This window comes from Salmo salar, chromosome 15 (genome assembly GCF_965601325.2).
Source record: "Salmo salar chromosome 15, fSalSal1, whole genome shotgun sequence".
In the NCBI taxonomy this organism is placed as follows: Eukaryota; Metazoa; Chordata; class Actinopteri; order Salmoniformes; family Salmonidae; genus Salmo; species Salmo salar.
Window position 1 is genome coordinate 97,272,489 of NC_138305.1, and position 27,308 is coordinate 97,299,796.

General features: G+C 44.1%; 1 protein-coding gene across 3 annotated transcripts; it reads left to right on the top strand.

Moving 5' to 3' along the window:
- The first annotated feature begins 10,748 nt into the window (after positions 1–10,748).
- LOC106572588 (uncharacterized) lies at positions 10,749–24,293 on the top strand. Of its 3 annotated transcripts, none has more exons than XM_014146907.3 (7): positions 10,757–10,845; positions 12,023–12,189; positions 12,535–12,768; positions 13,035–13,175; positions 13,292–13,421; positions 13,629–13,747; positions 21,428–24,293. In XM_014146907.3, the coding sequence occupies exons 2-7, from the start codon at positions 12,145–12,147 to the stop codon at positions 21,611–21,613; spliced, it is 855 nt and encodes a 284-aa protein (XP_014002382.1). In that variant the 5' UTR covers positions 10,757–10,845; positions 12,023–12,144; the 3' UTR covers positions 21,614–24,293. The 3 variants fall into 3 exon arrangements, with proteins under 3 accessions (XP_014002384.1, XP_014002382.1, XP_014002383.1); XM_014146908.3 differs by having other exon boundaries at positions 13,295–13,421; XM_014146909.3 differs by lacking the exon at positions 12,023–12,189 and having other exon boundaries at positions 10,749–10,845.
- The last annotated feature ends 3,015 nt before the right edge of the window (positions 24,294–27,308 follow it).

Here is a 27,308-nt window from a genome sequence, read left to right on the forward strand (position 1 = left end):
TGTGCTTCATATTGTCACATAGGCAGGAGGCCTATATATTCTCATATGTGTGTTCTGCTGTACACTACATTGATTTATTTACTCTGGCTGCTGCGTTGCTATGTTGTGTTTGTGTTTTTCTCACAATGTGTTCCGGTACCTCAGAGCCACACAAGCTCACAGAACGAGACCGACGAGTGCTGAAGCGCGTAGCTCGTAAAAATCGTCTGTCCTCGTTTGCAACACTCTCAACCAAGTTCCTCTGGAAGCATTGTCAGCACAATAACTGTTCATCAGGAGCTTCATGAAATGGGTTTCCATGGCTGAGCAGCCACACACAGGCCTAAGATCACCATGCGCAATGCCTAGTGTCGGCTGGAGTGGTGTAAAGCTCGCCACCATTGGACTCTAGAGCATTGGAAACGCATGCTTTGGAGTGATGAATCATGCTTCACCATCTGGGAGTCCGACGGACTCTATCTGGGTTTGGTGGGTGCGAGGAGAACGATACCTGCCAGAATGCATAGTGCCAACTGTAAAGTTAGGTGGAGGAAGAATAATGGTCTGGGGCTGTTTTTCATGGTTCGGGCTAGGCCCCTTAATTCCAGTGAATGAAAATCTTAACACTACAGCATACAATGAAATTCTAGACGTTTCTGTGCTCCCAACTTTGTGGCAACAGTTTGGGGAAGGTCCTTTCCTGTTTCAGCATGACAATGCGCCCGTGCACAAAGCGAGGTTCTTACAGAAATTGTTTGTTGAGATTGGTGTGGAAGAACTTGACTGACCTGCACAGAGCCCTGACTTCAACCCCATCAAACACCTTTGGGATGAATTGGAAAGCCGACTACAAGCCAGGCCTAATTGCCCAACATCTGTGCCTGACTTCACTAATCCTCTTGTGGTTGAATGGAAGCAGGTCCCCACAGCAATGTTTCAACATTTAGTGAAAAGCCAGAAGAGTGGATGATGTTATAGCAGCAAAGGGGGGACCAACTCCATAATAATGCCCATGACTTTGGAATGAGATGTTCGGCAAGCAGGTGTTCACATACTTTTGGTCATGTAGTGTATATACAGTATATATACAGTACCAGTCAAAAGTTTGGACACTCCTACTCATTCAAGGGTTTTTCATTATTTATACTATTTTCTATATTGAAGAATAATAGTGAAGATATCAAAACTAAGAAATAACACATGGAATCATGTAGTAAGCAAAAAAGTGTTAAACAAATCATAATATATTGTATATTTTAGATGCTTCAAAGTAGCCACCCTTTGCCTTGATGACAGCTTTGCGCACTCTTGGCATTCTCTCAACCAGCTTCACCTGGAATGCTTTTCAACCGCCTTGAAGGAGTTCCCACATATGCTGAGCATTTGTTGGCTGCTTTTCCTTCACTCTGCGGTCCAACTCATTCCAAACCAATTGGGTTATGGTCGGGTAATTGTGGAAGCCAGGTCATCTGATGCAGCACTCCATCACTCTCTTTCTTGGTCAAATAGCCCTTACACTGCCTGGAGGTGTGTTGGGTCATTGTCTTGTTGAAAAACAAATGATAGTCCCACGAAGCGCAAACCAGATGGGATGGCGTATCGCTGCAGAATGCTGCGGTAGCCATGCTGGTTAAGTGTGCCTTGAATTTTAAATAAATCACTGACAATGTCACCAGCAAAGCACCTCCACACCATCACACCTCCTCCTCCATGCTTTACGGTGGGAACCACACATGCGGAGATCATCTGTTCACCTACTCATCTGTTCACCTACTCACCTACTCTGCGTCTCACAAAGACAAAGGGTGGCTACTTTGAAGAATCTCAAATATAAAATATATTTTGATTTGATTTATTTGTACAATTTTCTATATTATAGAATAATAGTGAGGACATCAAAACTATGAAATAACACATATGGAATCATGTAGTAAAAAAAGTGTTAAACAAATCAAAATATATTTTGTATTTGAGATTCTTCAAATAGACACCCTTTGCCTTGATGACAGCTTTGCACACTCTTGACATTCCATGAGGCAGTCACCTGGAATGCATTTCAATTTACATAGTGCATTGTAGTTATTTGAGAGCCATTGCTGTGACAGCTTGGGAGGTTAATACACATGGCATGTGACGATGACAGAAGAAAATTCTCTCCGGAGGTAAAAGCGGTTTGCATTTGATGGTGAGGTATTCCAGATCGGGAGAATAAAAGGATTTGAGTTCATGTACATTACCACAATCACACCATGAGTGGTTATCATGAAACAAACCCATCAACCTTTCTTTTTCACGGTGAATTCTTTCTTCCTGTGAATGGACAGGGACAATATATCCGGAGAGAGCCATGACTCTGTAAAACCGAGTATGTTACAGTCCCTGATGTCTCTCTGGAAGGAGATCCTCGCCTTAAGCATGTCTACTTTATTTTCCAAGGACTAAACATTATTGAGTGATATACTCGGAAGCGGTGGATGGCATGCACGCCGCCTGAGTCTGACTAGGGCCCTGCTTCTTCTTCCTTTTCTCTGGCTTCTGCGTTTTGGTGCAGCCCCCGGGATGGATAGAGCTGACTTGGGAAGTTCAAACAAAGGATCCAAGTCAAGGAAGTAAAACTTCTGCTCGAATTTCTGGTGAGTGACTGCCAATTGAATATCCAAAAGTTATTTTTGGCTGTAGGTAATAATACAATAAATAATGTAAGAAATAACACGTAACTAAAAAAACTAATTACTGCAAAGATGCTGCTGACGGCCTTGCAGTGTTCAGTCATTCTGCTCAAGCTAAGACAACACAACACCTCCTTTTATTTCCATGTTATTTGTCTCCTCTATATCCTTATGCTCTGCCAAAATAAGAGTCCTGCCATTTGAGTCAATTCTCCTTTCTAGTTGTGGAAAAAGCACCCAAATGTCATACTTGAGTAAAGTGAAGATACCTTAATAGAAAATGACTCAAGTAAAAGTGAAAGTCACCCAGTAAAAGTCGAAAAGTATTTGGTTTTAAAAATACGGAAGTAGGCTTATCAAAAATAAATATATACTGAACAAAAATATAAACGCAACATGTAAAAAGTGTTGGTCCCATGTTTCATGAGCTGAAATAAAATATCCCAGAAATGTTCCATATGCACAAAAAGCATATTTCTCTCAACTTGTTTATTTCCTTCTTAGTGATAGTTTCTTCTTTTCCAAGATAATCCATCCACCTGACAGGTGTGGCATATAAAAACACGGGCTAACAGCATGATCATTACACAGGTGGACCTCGTGCTGGGGACAATAAAAGGCCACTCTAAAATTTGCACATAACAAAATGCCACAGATGTCTCAATTTCTGAGGGAGGGTTCAATTGGCATGCTGACTGCAGGAATGTCCACCAGAGCTGTTGCCAGAGAATTTAATGTTCATTTCTCTACCATAAGCCGCCTCCAACGTCATTTTAGTGAATTTGACAGTACGTCCAACCAGCCTCACAACCGCAGACCACGTGTAACCACACCAGCCAGGACCTCCACATCCGGCTTCTTCACCTGCGGGATCGTCTGAGGAGTATATCTGTCTGTAATAAAGCTATTTTGTGGGGGAAAACTAATTCTGATTGGCTGGGCCTGGCTCCCAAGTGGGTGGGCCTATTGCCCTGCCAGGCGTAACCATGGCTCCGTCCCTGCCCAGTCATGTATAATCCATAGATTAGGGCCTAATTTATTTATTTACATTGACTGACTTCCTTCTATATTTTTGTTCAGTATAATTGCTAAAATATACTGAGTATCAAAAGTAAAAGTATACAGTGCATTTGGAAAATATTCAGACCCCTTGACTTTTTCCACATTATGTTACGTTACTGTCACGTCTACTCCCGCTCCCCCGGCGCTCGACGTCGCCGGTCTACTAACCACCGGTCGTGGCAACCCATCATTACGCACACCTAGCAACCATCATTACGCAGACCTGCGCCCCATCATGAGCCACACCTGGACTTCATCACTCCCTGATTGCTTCCCCTTTATTTAGTTAGTATTGTTTCCTGTTTTCATGTTTAGACTCTACTCCTGTTTTTGTAGTCATTCCATGTTGGTTCCTATTAAACTCATCGACTGCACCTGCGTCCTGACTCCCTGCATCTCCATTAAACTTACAGCCTTCTTCTAAAATGGATTAAATAAATGTTTTTCCTCATTCATTTCCTCATTAATCTACACACATACCCCATAACGACAAAGTGAAAACAGGTTTTTAGAAATTTTAGAAATAACTTATTTACATAAGTATTCAGACCCAGACTGTAAAGTTCGTTGTTTCACGGAAACATGGCTCACTCGAGACACGCTATCGGAGTCGGTACAGCCACCTGGTTTCTTTACGCATTGCGCCGACAGAAACAAGCATCTCTCTGTTAAGAAGAAGGGCGGGGGTGTATGCCTTATGATTAACGAGACGTGATGTGATCATAACAACATACAGGAACTCAAGTCCTTTTGTTCACCTGACTTAGAATTCCTCACAATCAAATGCCGACCGCATTATCTACCAAGAGAATTCTCTTCGATCATAATCACAGTAGTGTATATTCCCCCCCAAGCAGACACATCAACGGCCCTGAAAGAACTTCATTCGACTCTATGTAAACTGGAAACCACATATTCTGAGGCTGCATTTATTGTAGCTGGGGATTTTAACAAGGCTAATCTTAAAACAAGGCTCCCTAAATTCTATCAGCATATCGATTCCACGACCCGGGCTGGCAAAGCCCTGGATCATTGTTATTCTAACTTCCGCGACGCATAGAAGGCCCTCTCCCGCACTCCTTTCGGAAAAGCTGACCACGACTCCATTTTGTTGCTCCCAGCCTATAGACAGAAACTAAAACAGGAAGCACCCGCGCTCAGGTCTGTTCAACGCTGGTCCGACCAATCGGATTCCACGCTTCAAGATTGCTTCGATCACGTGGACTGGGATATGTTCCGCATAGCGTCGAACAACAACATTGATAAATACGCTAATTTGGTGAGCGAGTTTATTAGCAAGTGCATCGGTGATGTTGTACCCACAGCTTCTATTAAAACCTTTTCAACCAGAAACCGTGGATTGATGGCAGCATTCACGCAAAACTGAAAGCGCGAACCACTGCTTTTAATTAGGGCAAGGTGATCGGAAACATGACCGAATACAAACAGTGTAGCTATTCCCTCCGCCAGGCAATCAAACAAGCTAAGCGTCAGTATAGAGACAAAGTAGAGTCGCAATTCAACAGCTCAGACACTAGAGATATGTGGCAGGGTCTACAGTCAATCACGGACTACAAAAGAAAAACCAGCCCCGTCGCGGACCACGATGTCTTGCTCCCAGACAGACTAAACAACTTCTTTGCTCACTTTGAGGACAATACAGTGCCACTGACACGACCCGCTACCAAAACCTGCAGGCTCTCCTTCCCTGCAGCCAACGTGAGTAACACATTTAAACGTGTTAACCCTCGCAAAGCTGCCGGCCCAGACGGCATCCCCAGCTGCGTCCTCAGAGCATGCGCAGACCTGCTGGCTGGTGTGTTTACGGACATATTCAATCAATCCTTATCACAGTCTGCTGTCCCCACATGCTTCAAGAGGGTCACCATTGTTCCTGTTCCCAAGAAAGCTAAGGTAACTGAGCTAAATGACTATCGCCCCGTAGCACTCACTTCCGTCATCATGAAGTGCTTTGAGAGACTAGTCAAGGACCATATCACCTCCACCCTACGTGACACCCTAGACCCACTCCAATTTGCTTACCGCCCCAATAGGTCCACAGACGACGCAATAGCAATCACACTGCACACTGCCCTAACCCATCTGGACAAGAGGAATACCTATGTAAGAATGCTGTTCATCGAATACAGCTCAGCATTTAACACCATAGTACCCTCCAAACTCGTCATTAACTTGAGACCCTGGGTCTCGACCCCGCCCTGTGCAATTGGGTCCTGGACTTCCTGACGGGCCGCCCCCAGGTGGTGAGGGTAGGTAACAACATATCCACCCCGCTGATCCTCAATACTGGGTCCCCACAAGGGTGTGTTCTCAGCCCTCTCCTGTACTCCCTGTTCACCCAAGACTGCGTGGCCATGCACGCCTCCAACTCAATCATCAAGTTTGCAGACGACACTACAGTGGTAGGCTTGATTACCAACAACGACGAGACGGCCTACAGGGAGGAGGTGAGGGCTCTCGGAGTGTGGTGTCAGGAAAATAACCTCACACTCAATGTTAATAAAACAAAGGAGATGATCGTGGACTTCAGGAAACAGCAGAGGGAGCAGCCCCCTATCCACATCGACGGGACAGTAGTGGAGAGGGTGGAAAGTTTTAAGTTCCTCGGCTTACACATCACGGACAAACTGAAATGGTCCACCCACATAGACAGCGTCGTGAAGAAGGCGCAGCAGCGCCTCTTCAACTTCAGGAGGCTGAAGAAATTTGGCTTGTCACCAAAAACATTGACAAACTTTTACAGATGCACAATCGAGAGTATCCTGTCGGGCTGTATCACCGCCTGGTATGGCAACTGCTCTGCCCATAACCGTAAGGCTCTCCAGAGGGTAGTGAGGTCTGCGCAACGCATCACAGGGGGAAAACTACCTGCCCTCCAGGACACCTACACCACCTGATGTCACAGGAAGGCCAAAAAGATCATCAAGGACAACAACCACCCGAGCCACTGCCTGTTCACCCTGCTATCATCCAGAAGGCGAGGTCAGAACAGGTGCATCAAAGCGGGGACAGAGAGACTGAAAAACAACTTCTATCTCAAGGCCATCAGACTGTTAAACAGCCATCACTAACATTGAGTGGCTGCTGCCAACATACTGACTCAACTCTAGCCACTTTAATAATGGAAAAATGTATGTAATAAATGTACCACTAGCCACTTTAAACAATGCCACTTTATATAATGTTTACATACCCTACATTACTCATCTCATATGTATATACTGTACTCTATACCATCTACTGCATCTTGCCTATGCCGTTCGGCCATCACTCATTCATATATTTTTATGTACATATTCATTCCTTTACACTTCAGTACATATTCATTCCTTTACACTTGTGTGTATAAGGTAGTTGTTGTGAAATTGTTAGGTTAGATTACCTGTTAGATATTACCGCATGGTCAGAACTAGAAGCACAACCATTTCGCTACAATCGCATTAACATCTGCTAACCATGTGTACGTGACAAATAAAATTTGATTTGATTTGAGACCCTTTGCTATGAGACTCGAAATTGAGCTCAGGTGGAACCTGTTTCCATTGATCATCCTTGAGATGTTTCTACAACTTAATTGGAGTCCACCTGGGGTAAATTCAATTTATTGGACATGATTTGGAAAGGCACACACCTGTCTACATAAGGTCCCAGAGTTGACAGTGCATGTCAGAGCAAAAACCAAGCCATGATGTCAAAGAAATTGTCCGTAGAGCTCGGAGACAGGATTGTGTTGAGGCACAGATCTGGGGAAGGGTACCAAAACATTTCTGCAGCATTGAAGGTCCCCAAGAACACAGTGGCCTCCATGATTCTTAAATGGAAGAAGTTTGGAACCACCAAGACTCTTCCTAGAGCTGGCCGCCCGGCCAAACTGAGCAATCGGGGAGAAGGGCTTTGGTCAGGGAGGTGACCAAGAACCCGATGGTCACTCTGACAGAGCTCCAGAGTTCCTCTATGGAGATGGGAGAACCTTCCAGAAGGACAACCATCTCTGCAGCACTCTAACAATCAGGCCTTTATGGTAGTGGCCAGACGGAAGCCACTGCTCAGTACACGGCACATGACAGCCTGCTTGGAGTTTGACAAAATGCACCTAAAAGACTCTCAGACCATGAGAAACAAGATTCTCTGGTCTGATGAAACCAAGATTGAACTCTTTGGCCTGAATGCCAAGCATCACGTCTGGAGGAAACCTGGCACCATCCATACGGTGAAGCATGGTGGTGGCAGTATCATGCTGTGGGGATGTTTTTCAGAGGCAGGGACTAGGAGACTAGTTAGGTTCGAGGGAAAGATGAACGGAGCAAAGTACAGCGACGCTCCCCACCCAACCTGAAAGAGCTTGAGAGGATCTGCAGAGAAGAATGGGAGAAACCCCCCAAATACAGGTGTGCCAAGCTTGTAGCGTCATACTCAAGAAGACTCAAGGCTGTAATCGCTGCTAAAGGTGCTTCAACAAAGTACTGAGTAAAAGGTCTGAATACTTATGTAAATGTTATATTTCAGTTTTTTTGTTTTTATCAATTTGCAACAATTTCTAAAAACCTGTTTTTTCTTCGTCATTATGGGATATTGTGTGTAGATTGAGGGGGGGAAACAATTTAATCAATGTCTGTAACGTAACAAAATGTGGAAAAATTCAAGGGGTTTGAATACTTTCTGAATGCACTGTAAATAATTTCAAATTCCTTATATTAAGCAAACCAGATGGCACCATTTTCTTTTCTTTTTTGGATAGCCAGGGGGCACATTCCAACATTCAGACATAATTTACAAATGAAGCATGCATGCTTACTGAGTCCACCAGATCAGAGGCAGCAGGGATGACCAGGGATGTTCTCTTGATACTTGTGCGTGAATTGGACCATTTTTTTTGTCCTGCTAAGCATTCAAAATGTAACAAGTACTTTTGGGTGTCAGGGGAAATGTATGGAGTAAAAAGTGCATTCTTTTCTTTAGTACTGTAGTGAAGAAAATGTATAAGTTGTCAAAAATATAAATAGTAAAGTACAGGTACCCCAAAAAACGACTTAAGTAGTACTTCACACCACTGCTCTTTTTTACATATTTCTACTGTCCCTTCTGTGATTTTTCTTCAAATAAAAAATGCAGTTATTTGTCATCATTCTTGTGCGAAACCTAAGAATATCTTCATGTCTTCCTCTTTTCCACAGAACCTGTTGAAGCCTTGCTACAGCACGAATGCAACATACCTGTTCCAGCAGGATAAGTTATATGACATGAGTCTGTACAAAGGGGACAAGTCAATACAGTGATCGACTATCTGAAGCTGTGGTTGATGTGGAAAGCTTTGGGCTCACATGGCTTGGCAGAGTGTGTAGACTGAGCTTTCGCCCATACACGGTACAATCAGATAGCCTATAGGTGTATTCATGGGTATTGGGTACAACCCAATGATGAATATAAACCCTGGATTGCTGATGCTATGTATTAGCCAATTAGAGGCTTTGAAGCCACTGTCCCATATTGGCACTCCCCAGAAGGAGCAGTCCTCCATAGGAATGAATTAAATTATTTAGTATTTAAATTAAATACAACATTACATGTATTTATGTATTTTTTTGTTGTAATGGGGACAGTAACATAAAAACAATGGAAAATGTTCTTATATTTAGAAAAGAAATCATTATGTTTAGCTCACATAACACAATTTTAAATAATACATTAAGGTGTCTGTAATATAATAAATGTGGCAAAACCAATGTAGACATTAATAAATGCATTTCTATAGCTTCCAAAATATATATTTTTTACAATGATGCCAAGATGGCGGCGTCGAGGCTTTAAAACAGCACCACCTGTCTGTTATCTAGTGTAAATATACAGTAAATAATTGGTACAACCCCATGGCTGTAATTCTAAATAAGGTGACTCCTTATCTCATATCTCTCATTTAAAGATTTTGATAAAACCTATGTCAATGAAAGACATTTTAAATGGAATGGAATTAATCATTTGTCCCTGTCTGTCCCACAGGTTTCTGGTAGAGGAGATGAAGAAACATGAGTGATTTCAACTTATAGAGAAGGTGAGATTTTATTGATAGTAATGTACACACTACAGAAGATTTTTATTTTCCCATTTTCATCTCACCAAGGTGAGATTTTATTGATAGTAATGTACACACTACAGAAGATTTTTATTTTCCCATTTTCATCTCACCAAGGTCTTCTGCTCTCCAATTGAACAGCCTGAGTTTGTGACTGTGTGTTTCTGGTTCATCTTGCTGGGAAAGGAGAACAGTCCAGATTATCAAAACGATTGTCAAAGGTTGGTGTATGAAGTAGTTTACTGTGATGACAGTAATGTTTTTATGTGGCACCTTAATTGGGCAGGACCGGTCATAATAATGTCTAGAACTGAAAAAAATGGAATGGTATGAACACATCAAACTCATGGGAGAATTACCAAAGATGTTTTATAACTAACTCAATATAGACTAGAGCCTATCGTTGCCAACGGGAGCAAATTAATCATAGTGGGCAGAACAAGCAAGGAGGTGGGCAGAACCCAGAACAAGCTAGCGAGATCCTATTGGCGCGTTCCAGCATGTATTTGCATATTTCTGTTAGGAACGCTTATTCGGTAAAGTGCGCTTGTGCAATATCTCAATTCGCCTTTGCACTCCTTCTTAAGAACACAATTGTTTTACACTTTGGCAAATAGTAAAGTCTACAAAACTTAGTCCACTCTATTCGTAACATATTTTAGTTTTGGAAATAGAAAACTGTATTGAGATGAAATGCTTAATCGATGAGAAAATTAGCAGAACGTCAGCCAAAATCCATCTTGCTCTATCTTCTCCCACTGCAGGCCACTGGGCTTCCTTCCCATCACCATATTTGGTGGAGTGTAAAACAGGATGCTTCATATTTATACATCCGCGGAAATATCTGAGTCATTGTTCCATATGTGAAACTACCCATTATCTTTCCCTTGCCAACATGGCCGACATTATGCGTCGTTGTTCTGAAATCACGTGGACACGCTCTACGGGTGAACACTTCCGGTAGCGTTTCCTGTGTTTGTAAACTGAGAAAAATTGGAACTCCGACAAGAAATATTAATCTGCAAAACTCAACAAAATCTTAAGGTAAACCAATTCTAAAATGTACTTCCCAACAAAGCCACCATAGAGTTAACAATGCATATGATTAAGTTATTTCCCAGAATTTTAAGGCAAATTTGAGTTTTAACAATGTGTAGTTTGCTCAACACGCACGCCCTGCCTGTTGTTGTGTTGTCCGTGCGGGTGGGGACTCAACCAGTGAGTCTTCTTCTTGCCCTAGCTTCACCTCAGCAGACCCTTGCTTTACCTCATACGTTACTTCATGATTGATTATTCACAAAATATTTAGCGGAACAATATTTTCACTCATCTTACCCATGTCTTGGTATTTGGCCTCGAAAACTCAGGCAGACTGTGATATCTAGTTAGCTAGCTAGATAGATGGCTAGCTAGCTTATTAGGTAACTAACTAACGTTGAGCTGGCAAATATTTTCTCTCTCAGTATTCAGACATTATTGTAGCTAATTAGAGCACTGAATACTACTGCTTTTTTTACAGGCCTTAGCGTATTGCAATATCAAAACATAGGTTATCTATCCAATGCATTTGACCCATACTGCATTATCATTGTGCTGTGGGTGTGAGCTTTAACAAGAAGCTAGCTTGGTAGACCCTCACTTCCAGGCAGCTTTAACAAGCTAGCTAGCTAGGTAGACCCTCACTTCCAGGCAGCTTTAACAAGCTAGCTAGCTAGGTAGACCCTCACTTCCAGGCAGCTTTAGCTGGCCCTTTGCATGAAGACTTGAGTACTTGCATAGAAGATGATCAACTGTGTGGCTAGGCTAAATTAGGCTTTCTTGTTTGGTTTTGTACTTGACTCCAAAAATGTGATATCATATCGTTAGCATAATACTTTGGTCAATATTGAATGTTCTCTTGAGTAACTTGCATATACATTAATCATCACCCCTTATCAGATCATCTTCATGAACTACAAGATCATTTAAAAAAACTGTCCTTGTCCACCTTTATTTCTGTCTTCATTGCAACAATTTTTTCTGTTTTCCATGGGAAGAGGTGGCATACACCAAACCATTGTGGCTGCTTTCTCCAAGCCTGATATAAACTTCCTTTGTTGAGTTGACAAAGCCAATTGTAACTAGTATATATAGGCCTGAATATGAATACCAGTAGTCATAGTCCAAATAAAAATAAACAAAATACAATCATTTTGGCCTCACAATAACCCTCTATTTCCAGGCCTTGGCCCCTGATTATTTGGGTGAGTGTGGTCTCTTCTCACACCCCTCATCCTGAGTGACCCACCTTGACGCACCCCTTTACCCCCAAACACACACACGCATTCAAACCACGCACCGGCGATGACACACCACCCCAACAACTCCGTTCGAGACCACATGAAATGGGTCAGTTGAATTCTCCTTCCATCATTGTTTTGTTTCTATTTATTTAGTCTCTTGTTTTTTGTCTCTGTTCCCTCTTCCTCACAGTTTTTCCCTTAGAAGCCTGTCACACCAGGACAAAAAAAGAACCGAGAACAGTCAGTAAATGACCATCTACAGTCCCCGCAGGATTTTTGCCCTGTGTGTTGGGCCTTTATGCTTGGGACTGCGGCCCTGGCATGGACCTTGACGCTGACTCTGAGCTTCTGTGTGTTTTGTCCTGTGTTGTTCCTGCAGGCTGGGTTGATGACCCTCCTAGGCCACCATACTACGCTCCTACTGAACTGCTGTTTTGTGTTGTTCCTGTAGGCTGGGTTGCTGGGCTGTGAGACGGTGCTGTCCAGCATCGCCCTGATGCAGGCCAACAACATGTCTGGCAGTCAGAAGAAGTTGACGTCACAGCAAGGCCAGGGTCAGAGAGACCACAGCAACCCTGAAAGCCACCAGCAGCAGTCTCACGAGGCTCACCACGGCCACCACAACAACCACCAGGCCCACCACAGCCACATGGTCCTGCCCTCGGGAGTCAGCTGCCCACCCCTGGTGAGAAACAGAGACACACTAACGTTTTAGGCCCATAGGACGTAGTATACACACAAGTGCTTCTGTGTTCATTGGCATGGAGAACAACACTGTTGTTGTTTACATTTGGCAATTAATCAGAAATGATGTTTATGTAATTATTGTAAATCTATCAGCAATCTAAAACATGTAATCCATATCTAAGCCGTAGCTCTATTTTGGTGAGTATGTTATAAACATGAATTACCAACAACCCCCCTCTTTCCCCCCCTCTTTCTCCTCGATAGTTAATCAGAAAAGATGGACACTCATTTCACACGCCCAGGCTGCTGGATGAGAAAGATATGCAGGCCAGCCAGAATATGCAATCGACAAAGAAGAAGCACAGAAAATCAGGAACGCCCAACAAACTGAGAGAGAAAGTGGAGGTAAGTAGTGTGTGCGATGGGGAAATGGAATGTACAATGTTGGATACACTTATAGGACAGAAGTTTGTGTAGACATGAGAAGTTGTACTCTTCTGAACACTCATTGGGTTTCTCAGCAGGTGGAGATGGATATTAACGGGGATGATGATCATGATTCACTAGTACAGAAGAACTTCATCTGTGAGCACTGCTATGGAGCGTTCCGCAGTAGCTACCACCTGAAGAGGCACATCCTCACTCATACAGGTTGATATCACTTTCCCCTTCCTTGCTCAGGAATACTCAGCAAATGTGGCAACAGTTATAACATTCATCAGAAAAACAATCACTTAGTAGAGAAATATGCACGACTCTCACTCACAACCAAAAAACAATGTTTTATAGTTTTAAGTAAAAAATCCATCAAAGTCATCCATACCACTATGTTTTGAACAGTGTTTTTGTGTTGTTTAGGGGAGAAGCCGTTTGCATGTGACGTGTGTGACATGCGGTTTATTCAGCGATATCATCTGGACAGACACAAGAGGGTTCACAGTGGAGAGAAGCCCTACCAGTGTGATCGCTGCAATCAAGTAAGAGAGATCTGCACTGCACACTGTACACACACACCTGGTACACACGCACTACCCTATTCCTAACACACACACCTGGTACACACACACACTACCCCATTCCTAACACACACACACTACCCTATTCCTAACACACACACCTGGTACACACTCTACCCCATTCCTAATACACACGCACACACCTGGGGCACACACTACCCCATTCCTAATACACACGCACACACTACCCCATTCCTAACACACACACACTTGGGGCACACACTACCCCATTCCTAATAGACACACACACACACACACCTGGTACACACATTACCCCATTCCTAATACACACACACACCTAGGGCACACACTACCCCATTCCTAATACACACGCACACACTACCCCATTCCTAACACACACACACTTGGGGCACACACTACCCCATTCCTAATAGACACACACACACATACCTGGTACACACACTACCCCATTCCGAACACACACCTGGTACACGCACTACCCCATTCCGAACACACACCTGGTACACGCACTACCCCATTCCGAACACACACCTGGTACACACACTACCCCATTCCTAACACACACACCTGGTACACACACTACCCCATTCCTAACACACACACCTAGTACATACACTACCCCATTCCTAACACACACACCTGGTACACACACTACCCCATTCCTAACACACACACCTGGTACACACACTACCCCATTCCTAACACACACACACACCTGGTACACACACTACCCCATTCCTAACACACACACACCTGGTACACACACTACCCCATTCCTAACACACACACCTGGTACACACACTACCCCATTCCTAACACACACACCTGGTACACACACTACCCCATTCCTAACACACACACCTGGTACACACACTACCCCATTCCTAACACACACACCTGGTACACACACTACCCCATTCCGAACACACACCTGGTACACGCACTACCCCATTCCTAACACACACACCTGGTACACGCACTACCCCATTCCTAACACACACACCTGGTACACACACTACCCCATTCCTAACACACACACCTGGTACACACACTACCCCATTCCTAACACACACACCTGGTACACACACTACCCCATTCCTAACACACACACACCTGGTACACACACTACCCCATTCCTAACACACACACACCTGGTACACACACTACCCCATTCCTAACACACACACACACCTGGTACACACACTACCCCATTCCTAACACACACACACACCTGGTACACACACTACCCCATTCCTAACACACACACACACCTGGTACACACACTACCCCATTCCTAACACACACACACACACCTGGTACACACACTACCCCATTCCTAACACACATACCTGGTACACACACTACCCCATTCCTAACACACATACCTGGTACACACTCTACCCCATTCCTAATACACACACACACACACACCTGGGGCGCACACTACCCCATTCCTAATACACACGCACACACTACCCCATTCCTAACACACACACACCTGGTACACACACTACCCCATTCCTAACACACACACACCTGGTACACACACTACCCCATTCCTAACACACACACCTGGTACACACACTACCCCATTCCTAACACACACACCTGGTACACACACTACCCCATTCCTAACACACATACCTGGTACACACACTACCCCATTCCGAACACACACCTGGTACACACTCTACCCCATTCCTAATACACACACACACACACCTGGGGCACACACTACCCCATTCCTCACACACACACACCTGGTACACACACTACCCCATTCCTAACACACACACCTGGTACACACACTACCCCATTCCTAACACACACACACCTGGTACACACACTACCCCATTCCTAACACACACACACCTGGTACACACACTACCCCATTCCTAACACACACACACCTGGTACACACACTACCCCATTACTAACACACACACACCTGGTACACACACTACCCCATTCCTAACACACACACACCTGGTACACACACTACCCCATTCCTAACACACACACACACCTGGTACACACACTACCCCATTCCTAACACACACACCTGGTACACACACTACCCCATTCCTAACACACATACCTGGTACACACACTACCCCATTCCTAACACACATACCTGGTACACACACTACCCCATTCCTAACACACATACCTGGTACACACACTACCCCATTCCTAACACACATACCTGGTACACACTCTACCCCATTCCTAATACACACACACACACACACCTGGGGCGCACACTACCCCATTCCTAATACACACGCACCTGGTACACACACTACCCCATTCCTAACACACACGCACCTGGTACACACACTACCCCATTCCTAACACACACACCTGGTACACACACTACCCCATTCCTAACACACATACCTGGTACACACACTACCCCATTCCTAACACACATACCTGGTACACACACTACCCCATTCCGAACACACACCTGGTACACACTCTACCCCATTCCTAATACACACACACACACACACACACACACACACCTGGGGCACACACTACCCCATTCCTAATACACACGCACACACTACCCCATTCCTAACACACACACACCTGGTACACACACACTACCCCATTCCTAATACACACACACACACACCTGGGGCACACACTACCCCATTCCTAACACACATACCTGGTACACACACTACCCCATTCCGAACACACACCTGGTACACACACTACCCCATTCCGAACACACACCTGGTACACACACTACCCCATTCCTAACACACACACACCTGGTACACACACTACCCCATTCCTAACACACACACCTGGTACACACACTACCCCATTCCTAACACACACATACCTGGTACACACACTACCCCATTCCTAACACACACACACCTGGTACACACACTACCCCATTCCTAACCACACACACACCTGGTACACACACTACCCCATTCCTAACACACACACACCTGGTACACACACTACCCCATTCCTAACACACACACACACCTGGTACACACACTACCCCATTCCTAACACACACACACACCTGGTACACACACTACCCCATTCCTAACACACACACACACCTGGTACACACACTACCCCATTCCTAACACACACACACACACCTGGTACACACACTACCCCATTCCTAACACACACACACACCTGGTACACACACTACCCCATTCCTAACACACACACACACCTGGTACACACACTACCCCATTCCTAACACACACACACACCTGGTACACACACTACCCCATTCCTAACACACACACACACCTGGTACACACACTACCCCATTCCTAACACACACACACACCTGGTACACACACTACCCCATTCCTAACACACACACACACCTGGTACACACACTACCCCATTCCTAACACACACACACACCTGGTACACACACTACCCCATTCCTAACACACACACACACCTGGTACACACACTACCCCATTCCTAACACACACACACACCTGGTACACACACTACCCCATTCCTAACACACACACACACCTGGTACACACACTACCCCATTCCTAACACACACACACACCTGGTACACACACTACCCCATTCCTAACACACACACACACCTGGTACACACACTACCCCATTCCTAACACACACACACACCTGGTACACACACTACCCCATTCCTAACACACACACACACCTGGTACACACACTACCCCTTTCCTAACACACACACACACCTGGTACACACACTACCCCATTCCTAACACACACACACACCTGGTACACACACTACCCCATTCCTAACACACACACACACCTGGTACACACACTACCCCATTCCTAACACACACACACACCTGGTACACACACTACCCCATTCCTAACACACACACACACCTGGTACACACACTACCCCATTCCTAACACACACACACACCTGGTACACACACTACCCCATTCCTAACACACACACACACCTGGTACACACACTACCCCATTCCTAACACACACACACACCTGGTACACACACTACCCCATTCCTAACACACACACACACACCTGGTACACACACTACCCCATTCCTAACACACACACACACCTGGTACACACACTACCCCATTCCTAACACACACACACACCTGGTACACACACTACCCCATTCCTAACACACACACACACCTGGTATCAGCAGGACAGGATACAATGTTTTGGAACGTTCAAATAGAAATATGTTATGTAGAACCAACATACCTTTCTGAAGTGTAATTCCAACATGTTTTAAGCTGACCACCATTGACCTTGTTCACAAAAACTCCAAGGTAACCTGACTAAATGACTACCTCCCAGTAGCACTCACATCTGTAAATATGAAGTGCTTTGAAAGGCTGGTCATGACACAATTAGCACCATCATTCCAGACACCCTGAAGCCACTCCAATTTGCATACCTCCCCAACAGAAACACAGATGACGCAAAACAGATCCACTGATGAAGCAATCTCAATTGCACTTCACACTGCCCTCTCCCAGCTGGGAATGAACATCTCCCTCTGTAACTGGGTCTTAGACTTCCTGATGGGCTGCCTCCAGGTGGTGAGGGTAGGCAACAACACATCCGCCACGCTGACCCTCAACTTAGGGGCCCCTCTAGGGTGTGTGCTTAGTCCCCTCCTGTACTCCTTGTTCACCCACGATTGCGTGGCTGCTCACGACTCCAACACCATCATCAAGTTTGCTGACGGTGGTAGGCCTGATCACAGAAGGAGGAGGTCAGAGAGTTGGCAGTGTGGCACCATGACAACAACCTCTCCCTCCACGTCAGTAAGACCAAGGAGCTGATCGTGGACTAAAGCGGGGAGAGCACGCCTCCATCCACATTGGCAGGGCTCTAGTGGAGCGGGTCAAGAACTTTATTTTCCTTGGTGTCCACATCACTAAGGACTTAACATGGTCCACACACACCTGCACCATCGTGAAGAGGATACGACAGCGCCTCTTGCCCCTCAGGGGGCTGAAAAGATTTGGCATGGGCCCTTGGATCCTCAACGGTTTACAGCTGCACCATCAAGTGCATCTTGACTGGCTGCATCACCGCTTGGTATGGCAAATGCACCACTCTCAACCGCAAAGCGCTACAGAAGGTGGGGCCTAGCTCCCTACCAGAGCATCAGCTCTCGGACCAACAGGCTCCGAGGCAACTTCGACCCTCAAGCCATAAGACTGCTAAATAGTTTATTAGTGTTTACCCGGACTATAATGCACTGACTCTACATACACTCACAAGACTATACCCACTATATACACACTCACACAAAACCCACACACATTCACTACATACACACACACACTTTTACACTCATCATTTGCTGCTACTACTCTGTTCTTTATTTTACTCTTAATATTATCTATCCTGGTGCCTAGTCACTTACCCTGCCTTCATGTACATTTTTTACATTTTATTTTACCTTTATTTAACTAGGCAGGTCAGTTAAGAACAAATTCTTATTCTCATTGACGGCCTAGGAACAGTGGGCTAACTGCCTTGTTCAGGGGCAGAACAACAGATTTTTACCTTGTCAGCTCGGGGATTCGATCTTGCAACCTTCCGGTTACTAGTCCAACGCTCTAACCACAAGGCTAACTGCCTTCAACTTAATCCATTTTAGAATAAGGCTGTAATGTTACAAAATGTGGAAAAGTCAAGGGGTCTGAATACTTTCAGGAATGCACTGTACGTACATACAGTGCATTCCTGAAAGTATTCAGACCCCTTGACTTTTCCACATTTTGTAACATTACAGCCTTATTCTAAAATGGATTAAGTTGTTTTTCCCCCTCAATCTACACACAATACCCCATAATGACAAAGCAAAAACAGGTATTTAGAAATTGTTGCTAATTTATTCAAAATAAAAAAAGGTAAATGTCACATTTACTTAAGTATTCAGACCTTTTACTCAGTAAAGCTTCTTTGGCAGCGATTACAGCCTCGAGTTGTCTTGGGTATGATGCTACAAGCTTGGCACACCTGTGTTTGGGGAATTTCTCCATTCTTCTCTACAGATTCTCTCAAGCTCTGTCAGGTTGGATGGGGATTGTCGCTGCATAGCTATATCCAGGACTCTCCAGAGATGTTCAAGTCCGGGCTCTAGCTGGGCCACTCAAGGACATTCAGAGACTTGTCCCGAAGCCACTCCTGCATTGTCTTGGCTGTGTGCTTAGGGTGGTTGTCCTGTTGGAAGGTGAACCTTCACCCCAGTGAGCAGGTTTTCATCAAGGATTTCTTTGTACTTTCCTCTGTTCATCTTTGCCTTGATCCTGAATAGTCTCCCAGTCCCTGCCACTGAAAAAAATCCACAATGCATGATTCTGCCACCACCATGCTTCACCGTAAGATTGGTGCCAGGTTTCCTCCAGACGTGATGCTTGGCTTTCAGGCCAAAGAGTTCAATCTTGGTTTCACCAGACCAGAGAATCTTGTTTCTCATGGTCTGAGAGTCCTTTAGGTGCCTTTTGGCAAACATCAAGCGGGCTGTCATGTGCCTTTTACTGAGGAGTGGCTTCCGTCTGGCCACTACCATAAAGGCCTGATTGGTGGAGTGCTGCAGAGATGGTTGTCCTTCTGGAAGGTTCTCCCATCTTCACAGAGGAACTCTGGAGCTCTGTCCGGGTCACCATCGGGTTCTTGGTCACCTCCCTTACCAAGGCCCTTCTGCCCTGATTGCTCAGTTTGGCCGGGCTGCCAGCTTTAGGAAGAGTCTTGGTGGTTTCTAACTTCTTCCATTTAAGAATTATGGAGGCCACTGTGTTCTTGGGGACCTTCAATGCTGCAGAAATGTTTTGGTACCCCCCCAGATCTGTGCCTCGACACAGTCCTGTTTCGGAGCTCTACGGACAATTTCTTTGACCTCATGGCTATGTTTTTGCTCTGACATGCACTGTCAACTGTGGGACCTTATGTAGACAGGTGTGTGCCTTTCCAAATCATGTCCAATCAATTGAATTTCCACAGGTGGACTCCAATCAATTTGTAGAAACATCTCAACGATGATTAATGGAAACAGGATGCACCTGAGCTCAATTTCGAGTCTCCTAGCAAAGGGTCTGAATACTTATGTAAATAAGGTATTCCTGTTTTTGAAATTTTATAAATTTGCAAAAAATGTGAGAAACCTTTTTCTGCTTTGTTATTGTGTGTAGATTAATGAGGAAAAAATGTATTTAACCTATTTTTACAATAAGTCTAACGTAACAAAATTTGAAAAAGTCAAGGGGTCTGAATACTTTCCGAATGCACTGTATCTACTGTATCTCAGATACCGTGTACACCTGCACATTGATCTGGTACTCCCTGTAAATAGCTCCGTTCTTGTGTATTTCATTCCTCTTATTACTATTTTAACTCTCCATCGTTGGGAAGGGCTCGTAAGCAAGAATTTCACAGTTAAGTTCACACCCTTATATTCGGCACTTGACAAATAAAAATAGTGTTGATTCGTAAAATAAGGAATAATGTCGGCTCTTTTCATCACATTTCTATCTGCAGCACTCCACAATGTTTTCCTGTTGAACATGATCCAGGGTTTGGAGTCAATAGGTAGGTACATTACAGACTCCTGTCATTTGTGGTTATGAGTTTGCTCTCCCTCTACCCTCGTTTCAGAACTTCTCACGGACGGACCGTCTGCTACGTCACCGGCGTCTGTGTGGAGCGAGGACCAGCCTTCCCAAGGAGGAGAACCAGTCATTCTCCTGCGAGAGCAGAGGAGGAGCCTACTCCCAGGATGCACCTGGGCACCAGGCCACTTGGAGCCCCCTACAGCAGCAGAACAGCCGTCTGGCTGTCTAACCTCTGACCCCTCGGAGAACCCCCCCCCACCTAACACACAGTCAGCAGTCCTCCGCTCAATGATGCCACATACTGGAGCAGACCAGTACTGTGTCGTCCCTCAGCCCAGATAAACCTGGCTAAGACACAAGAGAAAGACACCAAACCTTATGCTGTTCTCACCACTGAACTCATATCCTGTTGATGGGATAGTGAATAATTTTCTACTCATTTTATTCAAATTTTTGTATTGTTACGTACATGGTACAAGACCTAGAGTGGGAGAGGTTTGGGCAAGCTGTCATATTACTATGGCAATAATGAATTCACAAACTGATATGTTGTAGCCTCAATTGGACTAGTATTTTTTTGACTGTGAATGATCCATGGACACTCAATGTAAGGTTGGCCTGGTCAAACCAATATGCTCCCCTGGCTTTGATTTTTTACCATTGAGTGTTTGTGGAAACTCACCATTGGGCAATTCTGCCCTACCAAGCAAAAAGGCAGTAACTGCTCATAGCGTGGAACTGATTAATATGGCTTTTGTTTACCTTTGTTTCACAGGAACTTTATGAAGTAACTGCTAACATGACCCCCATTTTCTCCAAAACACAATACAGTAGAGGCAGGATACTTGTCCACATGATTAAGCATGCATTTAATGTAGCAAAAAATGACATTAACACATTTTTGACCAAACGAGCAGTTACTGCCTTTTTGCTTGGTAGGGCAGAATACTGATCAGTAACCTAGGACACTCTTCTTGTTCCACAAGCAGCCTCAGTGTTCATTGGCCAACCAGGTCATACTATGGACATGAAGTTATTTTAAGGACAATGGTGAACACACATCCTTGTGGCCTTGAACCACTCAGACTCATTCAAAGTTGGTTCTGTTGCTACTGCTTGTAGCTCGCTAGCTCCTGGACTACCTTGTTAGGGAATGGTCGTCAGCTAATAGACCAGTATAACTAGCTGATCCAACCTTAATGTAGAGACCATTAGGGAGTTCATGGCACATTTCTTGTTCTCTGTTGTGTCCCCCACACATCCATCCAGTCCTTGTTATGGGTTTGATTCAATGCTGTCTAAATATATGTCACATTTGATACACTGGTCATATGTTGTTTAACTCTAGAACCTCTCATAGCTACCGTTTTGGGCATAGTAACCATAGAAATATAATTACTAATGTCCATTCTAGTATTCTATTTCTATGTTAGTGACCTATAGTCTTTTCAGTGAATGTTCAGGACTGTATGTAGGCCTATTCTATATTCATTCACTCCGAAGAGTCGGTCTTTCCTAACTCTTGTGTTATTTTAATTCCTTTTTATCAAATGTCCTGAGTACGTTGATCCAGCTTGTCATATTTCATGTCTGGTGTTTTTTTTTTTATAGAAGGGGTCATCATAAGCAGCAGATGAAGCAGGATGGTTGACCTCTCAACGTTGCCCTTTTCTGACCCAGAAGGGACCCATGTTTGTGAATGAATACTTACTCTATAATATCATACCATGTTGTGTTTCTATTCACCTCTGGCATCTTCAGTGAAGATGACCATTTCTGATCCAAAAGGACCCCTACAGCCTAGGCACTTCTGCGAGCATTAGATAAATATAACCAGTATGGTAATAGCTATTGCTTCCATCTGTCTAATGCGTTCAGATCTACAGGCATGGCTAGGCAGTAGGTTTGGAATTCAGTATCTCTCTACTCAGTGGGGTACTTTTCATTCAAATTTTTATTGGAGCGTCTCAAGCTCCATTATGGTAGCCTGGTCCCAGATCAGTTTGTACTGGTTTTCCAACTCCTGTAAGTAAGTAGACTTGCACAAGCGTTGACTTCTGCAAGCTGGAACAGCTCATAGGCGCATCTGGGTACATTACTCACGCTACAGATGAGGCAGCTTGATATACAAGTACACCTCCTGGACAGGACGCTAGTCTATCGCAGGCCCTTACCCCTAATCTATCTCCTTAATGCTGAGTGCCAAGCGGAGACGCACTAGGTCCCATTTTCACAGTCTTTGGTATGACTCGGCTGAGGATCGACCTTCCAATCTCAGGGCGGACACTCTAATCACAAGGCCACTGAGTCAGTCATTGTCATATCAACGACCGTGGGACTGGGATATACAGCACAAACAGATCTGGGACGAGGTTATGATGACATTCTGTATTTATAAACACTGGAGTGAGGAAGCCTGAAATATAGGAGAAACAACAGTTATCTGTATAGATGTAAGGTTTTTTATAGAGAACCAGTAGTTACTATTGCATCACTGTCAGACTGTTAGTTGTGTCAAAGCAGTTTTATGGCAGTCAGTTTTCTACTGCTAAATTTATTTTAATATATATTTTAAATGTCATTTAAATTAGGAGTAGAGGCAGAACTGGTGCCTGTCTAGTGCAGCAGTTATGATTACTTCATTCACGTTTTTATTACTGGTAGTTTTGCATGCATTTGTGATCCCCTAAGTTAAGTGACGTGATCTTGTTTTTGGTAAAGACAGTAAAATGTTTTTTTTTGTAAAATTAGGTTTTGTTTTAAAAATAATATCTTTGTTATTGTCATGATTCTAGTCCCCATCACAGGCAAATGGAAGTCCATTTTGACCTGGTAAGACATATTGTAGTGAATGGAAAACTAGGGCCTCAAGCTTAAATAAAGGTGTTTCTCTTTTTGAAGTTTTTAAACATGTGGTACTGTTCTGGCTTTCTAAAATGACTAAGGGAGATGTAGTTTCACCCATCTTGCCAGGAGATGTCACACAGGTTCAACTGAATTGGAAGCCAACTATATTGCAAAGCTGCAAGACCTGCTATACACCACTAGGGGCTCTATCCCTGGCCATTACGTCTATGATCGTTACCCAGCAGCAGGCAGGCGTTGATACTATTCTCAATATTATCTAGTACCGATAGCATTAGAGCATTGCATTTGTTCAGAGATGGTTTGGGAAGAAAGAGAGTGAAGCGACCTTAGATGGCCTAGCTGGTTGAGTGAGAATAACATTGTACATTGTGGGAGAGTGGTGTTGAGACAATAAGTAAGAGTAGCCTACCAACTGTCTGAACAAATCCTGAGCTGGGGCCATCCCTCTCTTGTATTGGGGCTTTCCCTTCTTTACCTCTCCCCCTCTCTTTTTGGGGCCATCACTTCCTTTCCATTCCTCTCCACTTCATATTGGACCTATCCATCCCCCATACCAGCTTTTGGGGCTATTCTGTTCCCCCTGTATTGGGGCTATACCTGCCCTCTCCCCCCTTATTGACCAGGCTTTGTAATTAAACCTCCAGGAACGATTAGCTGGAGGAGATCAGCCTGAACTGGAGGTTGCAGACCAGGGAGTGTGTGCTCTGACGCTCCCTCTCCAGCCCTGATTTACAGCACCCAGAGGCTGGAGTACTACACTGGGCTCCCTTAAGTGAGGGAAGAGGAGAGAAGAGAGGGTGATACCACTCCATCATTGCAGAGAGTGTTGAAATCATTCTGCAGACAGACTGTATGTGGTGTCTCTTCAACACTTGTCCCAAATGACAAACTTTTCCCTATATAGTGCACTACTTTTGACCAGAGGGTCTATAAAGTGAATCTTTATTGCACACTGCTCATTAAAGATTCACTTCCTCGTTCCTCCTCACCCCATCTCCCATTCAACACGACCTCTACACAGGTGTAGAATGGGAGATGTGGCCACAGTGGCATTACTAACTACCGGTGGTGGCCACAGTGGTATTACTAACTACCGGTGGTGGCCACAGTGGCATTACTAACTACCGGTGGTGGCCACAGTGGCATTACTAACTACCGGTGGTGGCCACAGTGGCATTACTAACTACCGGTGGTGGCCACAGTGGCATTACTAACTACCGGTGGTGGCCACAGTGGCATTACTAACTACCGGTGGTGGCCACACTGGTATTACTAACTACCGGTGGTGGCCACAGTGGCATTACTAACTACCGGTGGTGGCCACAGTGGCATTACTAACTACCGGTGGTGGCCACAGTGGCATTACTAACTACCGGTGGTGGCCACAGTGGCATTACTAACTACCGGTGGTGGCCACAGTGGCATTACTAACTACCGGTGGTGGCCACAGTGGCATTACTAACTACCGGTGGTGGCCACACTGGTATTTCGAGCTACCGGTGGTGGCCACCCAGTAATGGAAATGATGAAATATTAATACAGAAATTGTCTTGTCACTTGAATCCTAGATTTCAGCTTTAAGCAGTTAAAAGTGTGATAGAACGGTTGTTTTATACATGAGTATCTAGTCGTAAAGCATGGTCTATATATCATGACGTCCTTCTAAGGTATCTCAACCCACAGCCTATTAGTAAACAGATACCAAATAGTTTTCCATTACAAGTAGGCTTTTCTATACATTCTGAAATCCCATCAACTCTGCACAGAGAAATCATGAAGACCAAAATAACATAATATTCTCAAAAACTCACTGCAATTAATTATATATGAGGGTCTGAATCCTAATACAGAGTATAACGCAGAAGCATAATAAACCCATATAAGAACTGTTCAGAGGACCTGAGACATCAGTGAGCATGAAGTGCTCTCTTGGGACTGGAAAGCAAGAATGGACCCTTATTATATGGCAGCCATCTTACATGACTGACTGCATTTTCTGCTGCTTGAGGGTGACAAACAAAATGGCCTCCAAATAGTTGGATTCATTTGGTTTCATTGGTAAATTCATGACTAAAAATAGATAGCAAATCAACTCTATGATGCACAGGCAATCACTTGATAAAAAAGCTTACTAAAAGATTTCTGTATGTGGCCAATAAGAAATGGTCAATCCATGAAAAGACTGCCTTTTAAGTAGAAATTGTGCACCAATATAGATTTTTTAAATTCTGTTAAAGTAAGTGCCCTATAATATAGACCACATTGATAATTCAATAAATCAGATTTTTTTTTATATGAATAGACTTGCTGAAGTCTATCTGTGCATCCTGTTTGACTTCTAGAAAGATTTTAACCAGGACGGGCTCATAGTAATGGCTGGAATGGAATCAATGGAATGGTATCGACCACAACAAACACACGGTTTCCATGTGTTTGATACCCTTTAATTCACTCCATTCCAGACATTATTATGAGATGTCCTCCCCTCAGCAGCCTCCTGTGGTAGTTATTTTCACACAATGTTGATTGGCACTTCAACCTTATTACCCATAGATAGACAGGCTAGAAATGTTTTAAGAATAAAAAATACAAAAATGAAGGTTGCATTTAGTTGCCACTTCCTGTTGCACACAACAAGCTTCCCTGTCACAAGGGGATTTATGGATGAATTAAGAAGAAATCATCAACTACGTTACGGTCAACCCTGTTACTTTATTTGGCATTTATAGGCACTTACTATAGTCATTATTAAATTGTTTACCTCTAGAGATGGGAAATCTTGTTTTCTATTAAGTTGAACATGTGCCCTTTATGACAGAATGTTAAAATTAGGTGAAATTAAAAGTTTTTATTGACAAAGTTACACTTCTCAAAAGGTACCGAATGGGTGGAATGACCCTAAAGCTGTGTGACACGTCAAGATTACACTGTTAGTTTACTGCACATTCAGCTGCTTTTGACACACTTTCCCCTCTCAATTAACACTCAAGATTAATTTGCTGAAGCATATTATTCCCGTTCCTCAACACTTCTGTCCCATCTGATCAAGTCGGGAA

What these genes read in the sequence shown, in the direction of transcription:
- LOC106572588 (XM_014146907.3), top strand. Translation starts at nt 12,145, where the DNA reads ATGACACACCACCCCAACAACTCCGTTCGAGACCACATGAAATGG. An exon ending in TTCGAGACCACATGAAATGG is followed by an intron (nt 12,190 to 12,534) that starts GTCAGTTGAATT and finishes TTGTTCCTGTAG; the next exon opens with GCTGGGTTGCTGGGCTGTGA. An exon ending in AACTGAGAGAGAAAGTGGAG is followed by an intron (nt 13,176 to 13,291) that starts GTAAGTAGTGTG and finishes TGGGTTTCTCAG; the next exon opens with CAGGTGGAGATGGATATTAA.